The sequence below is a fragment of the Abramis brama genome (genome assembly GCF_963993115.1).
Source record: "Abramis brama genome assembly, chromosome: 8".
Lineage (NCBI taxonomy): Eukaryota > Metazoa > Chordata > Actinopteri > Cypriniformes > Leuciscidae > Abramis > Abramis brama.
In genome coordinates this window covers 8,197,804-8,206,113 of record NC_139970.1, presented here as the reverse complement: position 1 = coordinate 8,206,113, position 8,310 = coordinate 8,197,804, and the positions used below count along the sequence as shown (strand labels likewise).

The following is an 8,310-nucleotide window of genomic DNA, read 5'->3' as shown; positions in this document are numbered from 1 at the left end:
AGAGCATATGGTGTAATTTAGATATATTTTTAGGGTCACGGTTTTCGGTTCTGTCCGGTTCTTGTTGTTATTTTTTCTTTTAGTCTTTGACACTCCAAAAATTTACTTCAGCATATGTTATAAGCTTAATTATCTAATTTATTTATTTATTTATTTCATAATTGGGGCGTGTTTGCAAAACGCAGCTTCTCATAGTGAGTGAGTGGTCACCGTAAAGAAACTTTCAGTGGCCCTGGAGGTCCATCTATCTGTAGTGAGAGCTACGTGGGCTGTGTCGGACAGTTCTTTGTCAATTTCTCCTTGTGCCTCGTCATCATAGGCATAATTTGTGGGTGGGACATGTCCCCACCATTTTTTGCCAGGGTTGATATTGTCCCCACCACTTTTGAAACGTCTCGCGGCACGGATGTACCAATACAAATAAATAAAAAATCTCCAGTTGACTAGCAAATTATTTGTTTCATTCGTTTGTTAAATACGAAGCAATCTAGCGCTGAAATGTGTTTGTTTTTTTTTATCAGTGATCAAAGTGCTCATTGCCGCTGCGATCAGTGGTGCTGATACAGTGTTCTCTTGTGGCTCATGCACATGCCGCACAGTCTTCACTCGGACGCGCGCTTCAATCCGTTGAGGAGACTCTGTATTCATTCCGGTGAAATCACAAAACAAAATTCACACAAATCTGTCCCTGCTTGATATACAACTACTGATAAACATAATCGGTTTTGATGAAAAAAAAAATATATACAGTGAGGAAAATAAGTATTTGAACACCCTGCTATTTTGCAAGTTCTCCCACTTGGAAATCATGGAGGGGTCTGAAATTGTCATCGTAGGTGCATGTCCACTGTGAGAGACATAATCTAAAAAAAAAAAATCCAGAAATCACAATATATGATTTTTTAACTATTTATTTGTAAGATACAGCTGCAAATAAGTATTTGAACACCTGTCTATCAGCTAGAATTCTGACCCTCAAAGACCTGTTAGTCTGCCTTTAAAATGTCCACCTCCACTCCATTTATTATCCTAAATTAGATGCACCTGTTTGAGGTCGTTAGCTGCATAAAGACACCTGTCCACCCCATACAATCAGTAAGAATCCAACTACTAACATGGCCAAGACCAAAGAGCTGTCCAAAGACACTAGAGACAAAATTGTACACCTCCACAAGGCTGGAAAGGGCTACGGGGAAATTGCCAGGCAGCTTGGTGAAAAAAGGTCCACTGTTGGAGCAATCATTAGAAAATGGAAGAAGCTAAACATGACTGTCAGTCTCCCTCGGACTGGGGCTCCATGCAAGATCTCACCTCGTGGGGTCTCAATGATCCTAAGAAAGGTGAGAAATCAGCCCAGAACTACACGGGAGGAGCTGGTCAATGACCTGAAAAGAGCTGGGACCACCGTTTCCAAGGTTACTGTTGGTAATACACTAAGACGTCATGGTTTGAAATCATGCATGGCACGGAAGGTTCCCCTGCTTAAACCAGCACATGTCAAGGCCCGTCTTAAGTTTGCCAATGACCATTTGGATGATCCAGAGGAGTCATGGGAGAAAGTCATGTGGTCAGATGAGACCAAAATAGAACTTTTTGGTCATAATTCCACTAAACGTGTTTGGAGGAAGAAGAATGATGAGTACCATCCCAAGAACACCATCCCTACTGTGAAGCATGGGGGTGGTAGCATCATGCTTTGGGGGTGTTTTTCTGCACATGGGACAGAGCGACTGCACTGTATTAAGGAGAGGATGACCGGGGCCATGTATTGCGAGATTTTGGGGAACAACCTCCTTCCCCTCAGTTAGAGCATTGAAGATGGGTCGAGGCTGGGTCTTCCAACATGACAATGACCCGAAGCACACAGCCAGGATAACCAAGGAGTGGCTCTGTAAGAAGCATATCAATGTTCTGCCGTGGCCTAGCCAGTCTCCAGACCTAAACCCAATAGAGAACCTTTGGAGGGAGCTCAAACTCCGTGTTTCTCAGCGACAGCCCAGAAACCTGACTGATCTAGAGAAGATCTGTGTGGAGGAGTGGGCCAAAATCCCTCCTGCAGTGTGTGCAAACCTGGTGAAAAACTACAGGAAACGTTTGACCTCTGTAATTGCAAACAAAGGCTACTGTACCAAATATTAACATTGATTTTCTCAGGTGTTCAAATACTTATTTGCAGCTGTATCATACAAATAAATAGTTAAAAAATCATACATTGTGATTTCTGGATTTTTTTTTTTAGATTATGTCTCTCACAGTGGACATGCACCTACGACGACAATTTCAGACCCCTCCATGATTTCTAAGTGGGAGAACTCTAATTTAAAGTGATACAATTTGATTAATGTTTACATGCAATTCATGCAGTTGTATTCTTCATACTGTTAATGTTATACTACCGTAAGGTTTTGTAAAACTTGAATTTGAAATGTGTCTTTATGAAGGATGCAATTTATGTAAATTTACTTTTGATACTAGAGAGAAATTCATATAGTTTTGATACCTGAGAAGAAACATAAGAGCTGTTGTAAAACGAGAGAAAGATTTTTATATTGCATTATAGGTATACTGAAATATTATCTCATTTTATTTTGTAGAAGCCTGTAGAAGTCCATTTATTCACTGAATGGTAATTGAAAGAAATGATTTGGCCTTATTTATAGGTCAGGTTTTGGTAAAGAGTTGGGAACATCGTGCAGAGATCCTTTGCATGGAGTGATACAGATCCAGACGTTCCAGACGTTCTTCCAGAGATTCATTGATTCCCAGTCCGGGTGGCTGGGTGGCGAGCCAATCATGTTTGACAATGAATCAAATTGCTTTAGACGAACTGCCCGGATCATCCTCTTCATCTTTGTTGTGGTAGGACAAACTAGGTAGGTGAAACTGAACTCTTGTTAACCAAGGCAAGTTGAACCGAGGACGAACTGAGCTCAAAGATACTGAAAAAGAGGGTTTTGTTTTGTTTACGTGCGCACTTTATTATTTTAGTTTGTTATTTTTCATAAATGTGGGTTTTTTTGTATGTATGTTCCACCCTGTGAATTTAATACAGGTTACCTAAACTGTCATTCTGGTGTGGCATTCTTTTTTTTTAATTGATATTCAATTCTCAGGCTCTTAACAATTAAGCGTCTTCTGATTCTGGTCCAAATCGTATTCATGATAACCTCTACGACTACTTTAGACTATTAAACCTATGTACATTATTTCTACTACCTCGTAATAAGGGTTACACTTACATCCAACAACAAAACACCTCAAAATCTTAAGAGACGTTCTTGTCTACACCTGCTCTAGCATCAAAACAATGTTGAACTGTGTACAGCTCACTCAGGGCGGGTCTATGCTAATATGGCAGTGTCCGTCAACAGTCGTGGGAAGGGCCCGTGCAAAGTGACATCACTTTGTCCAGAATGGCGAACGGCTTACACTGCTTATGATTTATGGGGATTTAAAAAAAAGCATTGGGTGGTTTTTTATCATTATAGGGTGGCTGTGTACCCACACTGCCAACACACATTTATGTTCAAATACCATGTAAAAGTGAATTTTGCATAATAGGTCCCCAGTGCAAAATTTTAACATATAACACATTTTTTATATAAAAATAGAGAATATTTACCTAAATAGTACACATAATTATATGTTTACAATCAAAACACAAATATTCAAAAACTTAAATGCACCACATATTATGCAATAATTGTCACTGAACATAAGCAAAATTATGTATGGAAGTAAAATAATGCCAAATGTTTTTGAAACCAAAAAGCCTGTTGAATTGCACTACTTGAAAAAAAAAAAAAAAAAAGGCATTAACCATGCTTGCATTTTAATGCATTGTATTTTAAGGGCTTGCATTTTTATGGGCTGAAATTCAACATGGTTGAATATTTAAGCTGTGAATATTTCAATTCAAAACATTTCAAAGACATTTTCATTATTAAAAATTCAATAATCCATATTCACCTTTCATATTTTACTTTCAAAATATTCAAACTGTTTAAAAATACAACCTATAATATTCAACAGGCAATTTTCGGTCCATTTTATTTCGCTTTGCAAATTCGCTTCCACAAATTCAGTGGTTCAATTTCAACAGTAAATTCAACATTGACATCCAGGAACTGCAGGAAAAGCAGTAGATTACCGAGCATACTTTCCATCTGCTGTTAGCCGACCTCACCAGCAGGGGGTGCAAAAGCGCGCGTTGTTGACGAAATAAACAGTTAGAGCAAGACATTCATTCATAAAATGGAAATGATTATCTGGGTCAGTATATATGCAAAAGATGATAAAGACACAAAAGCTGTGTTTATGTTTCATTCACTAACTTTATTGTTACTTTCCCTGTGTAGCCTACATGTTATCAGCTTTCTCTACCATGAACGGTATTATAATCGGTTTCCCTCAATACCTCATACTCAAGGATTCCCCTTCCGTCGGGACAAAACACTTAACGTAGCTTAATGGACTAATACAGTGATATAAATGACCAAACTCGCACCCTATTGGAGATGTAGGCTGTCGGCTACTATATAGGCTACAGGCAAGCAGATGGACTCAGAAACTCAGAATATCAACACTTGATTTCAGCATTAAAGTTTGCACGTTATGTTCATATTCTGAGTCCATCTGCTTGCCTGAAAGTTTGGTCTTTTATATCACTGTATTAGTCCATTAAGCTATGTTAAGCGTTTTATATGTCTAGCAGGGGAATCCTGAAGTATTGAGGGAAACCCTAGTAGCCATCACCGCAATATAAAGTTATGGCAACTAAACAACCAAGAGAAATATATGTCAACCTCAAAAATGTCAAATTGGATCTGTATATCCGCATCGGGGAATAACATTATAATCTCGTTCACGGTAGAGAAAGATGCATGTAGAATACACAGGAAAAGTAACCTTGAATACACAGGAAAAGTAACCTTGAAGACACTGAATTTAACATAAAACATCCGTCATAATAATCACAAATACAAACACTTACATTACTGTAAATGAGTTTTATGAATGAATGGCTTGCTCTAACTGTTTATTTCATCAACAACAACACACGCTTTTGCACCCCCTGCTGGTGAGGTCGACTAACAGCAGATGGAGAGTATGCTCGGCAATCTACTGCTTTTCCTGCAGTTCCTGGATGTCATCATAGTATTTTCTGGCGAATTTGCAAAGTGAAATAAAATGGACCGAAAATTGCCTGTTGAATATTATAGGTTGTATTTTTAAACAGTTTGAATATTTTGGAAGTGAAATATGAAAGGTGAATATGGATTATTGAATTTTTAATAAAGAAAATGTGTTTGAAATGTTTTGAATTGAAATATTCACAGCTTAAATATTCAACCATGTTGAATTTCAGCCCATAAAAATGCAAGCCCTTAAAATACAATGTATTAAAATGCAAGCATGGTATGCAATGCATATTTTTTTCAAGTAGTGCAATTCAACAGGCTTTTTGGTTTCAAAAACATTTGGCATTATTTTACTTCCATAATAATGCTCCTGCAATGAGGGTGAATAAAGATGACAGAATTTCTGTTTTTGGGAGAACTATCACTTTAAGAAGGTTGATTTAAGTACAGTGGGGAAAATAATTATTTGATCCCCGGCTGATTTTGTAAGTTCGCCCACTTATGCCCTACCAACCAGCAAGGATTCTGCCTCCCACAGATTGGTTATGTGCCCATGTGGAACACAGATTATGTCCTGTCGCTTTAAGAAAGTACTCCTAATTGCCAACAACGGTTTCTCCCCGAAGTGCATGTTTTGCTTGGAGATCAAATACTTATTTCACTTACTGAAATGCAAATCAATTTATAACCTTTATATAATGTGTTTTTTTTTTCTTCTTTTTTCTGGATTTTTTGGTTGATATTCTCTATCCATTAAATAAACCTACCATAAAAATTATAGACACTTAATTTCTTTGTAAGTGGGAACTTAATAAATCAGCAGGGGATCAAATAATTATTTACACTGTAGACTACATTTCTAGGAAATCCTCATAAAATTTTCCTTTATCTTTAACTGTCAAATGTGAGCTCAAGTTTCTGTTTCAAGAAATGTCTATTTCTGTTAAACTTTAATTTTCTCATAAAGATCCTCCCCTTTTGATACGCTATAAAATGAGCGCTGAAACAAGCACATTATTTCATTCACCTCCTGATCAAAGATGGATCTGCAGATCTCAGTTTTTCTTCTCTTCATTCTTTTCACTGCAGGTACGAAGACAAAAATATTTTGTAATTTTACTGGGTACAAATACAGATAATTGATGTCTCTTTCTCTCTTTTCTATTACACAAGGACACTCTCTCCAGTGTTTTGAGTGCGATAGTCAGACAAATTCTTGTGCAGATCAAAAGGCTATAACATGTCCAGTTGGATCTTCTTGGTGCTTCAGTTCAACAGGAGCAACACAAGTTGGTAAGTCCAATATGATTTAAAGTTGGAGATGCTGCTGTTTTTATTATTATTATTATTATTTACTGGAGCTGCGACAGAACAAATTCTTGTTTTTTTCTGATGGAATTAACAATTTTAAACACAAAATATTCTACAAAGATTTTTATTTTATTTAATTTTTTTCTCTCAGATTGTTATGATCTGTATTTAAAAAAATTTAAATAAGAAAAGTTCTAAATATTGACATTTATAAATCAATTTTCCAGTTTAATTGGTCTTTCCTGTATCATTCATATTTTTAGGTGGCATTACTTCTAAAGCGATGTCTAAAGGTTGTGATTCTGACTGTCAAAGTTTTTCCTTAAACTACGGCTATATGAGGGCCGATTATTCCTGCTGTAACACAGGCCTGTGTAACCGACAAGATCCTCCAGGTATTGTACTTAAATGGCAATGTGCAAATCTTCTGTAAAGTCAACACTCATTTTACTTCTAAATGACATTCAATCAGAAAATAAAATGCAGGGTGTGGCTGTCTGTCATGAACTGATTGAATAGAGCAGATAAAGGAGTGTTGTTTCATTGGATATTTTGTACATAAAATAAAATAAAAGAATACTTGTTTTCCTTCTGTAGATCCCGTCCCAAATGGAAAGAAATGTTATACTTGTGATGGAAAGGGCTGCTCAAAAACATTGAGCTGTTCAGGGGACGAAGACCGCTGCATTACATTAACAGGTGAGAATCTGGAAAAGGAAGATCATTATCTTTTAAAATCTCTTAGGTTTAAACATTTGATGCAGATCACAAATACCAATGTACAGCTTAGACTGAATCAGCCTTTGTTTTTTGTTTTTCTTTTCATCAGATAATTTTGAAGGCCCATTAACGGTTAGCAAAGGCTGTGTCTCTAAAAATCTTTGTGATGCCACGGCATCGGTTAAAAATGTTCAGAGCATCTCATGTTGTGAGGGGAACCTGTGTAACGGTGCTCAGAGTGTCACCTAGAGCTTCCTGTTCCTCTGCTGTTCTCTGCTCTCCTACTTCCTGCTGCACTGAATCCAGCAGCTCGACACATTCTACAATCAGACACGCTGTAATCAATAACTTTTCTCTGTATCTTTGGTGTTCTGATGTGATGTTTTTGCTGTAAAATTCTGATGTGACATTTTACAAAATAAAATACTACCTTGTTCCTGAGGTCATAATAAATGATGCTTGTCATGCTGTAAAAATGTCAGATAAAACTCTGCAATTATAAAAATATTTTCTTTCTTAAAAGAAAAAAATGAAAATATGATTATTTTTTTTATTATTATTTTTTACTCACCCTGGTGTTGTTCTAATGCCGTATGCCCTTCTTTTTTTTTTTCGGGCCACACAAGGAGAAATTTAAAAAACTAAAATCCGCTTCCGCTCGTCCAGATAATGGCAGTGAATAGTGACCAGCATCAAGATTCAGAAGTATCAGAGAATGGTCCCATGCAACATGTGTCATGTATATTCCAATTGTTCTGGGGGTATATGATAGGGATTGGTGAAAAACAGACCAAAATGAATGTATTATTAACAAAAATCCTGACCTTGGCCGTTGATCTTCTATCCACGGCACACAATTACGACACTATTAGCACTGCAGTTCACGCTCGACAATGGCCTCTACATACTACAGGTATGACTCCTTCTAGTTGAGAAAAAGCTACACCACATCAGTGATCCCATCTTCTGTTCATCTGTTGTACTGTAGGGTACAACTGAACAAACTGTTTAGATGAGGAAGAAGAACATGAACATGATAAAGACTTGTACAGGGAAGAGCAAGAAATTTGTTTAGCTGTGATAATGAATCATTATTTTCCAACACAATATCAAATCTGTTTTCTGAATCATAGGTGAC

At 37.0% G+C, this 8,310-nt stretch overlaps 1 protein-coding gene across 1 annotated transcript; it reads left to right on the top strand.

The window, feature by feature from the left end:
* Positions 1–6,181: 6,181 nt before the first annotated feature.
* On the top strand, positions 6,182–7,621 carry LOC311088743 (urokinase plasminogen activator surface receptor-like; the record flags this gene model as incomplete). Its single annotated transcript, XM_084123025.1, has 5 exons — positions 6,182–6,230; positions 6,315–6,434; positions 6,716–6,847; positions 7,050–7,151; positions 7,282–7,621. 5 exons carry the CDS (start codon positions 6,182–6,184, stop codon positions 7,419–7,421), a joined length of 543 nt encoding a protein of 180 aa, XP_083979151.1. The 3' UTR covers positions 7,422–7,621.
* Between the last annotated feature and the right edge of the window lie 689 nt (positions 7,622–8,310).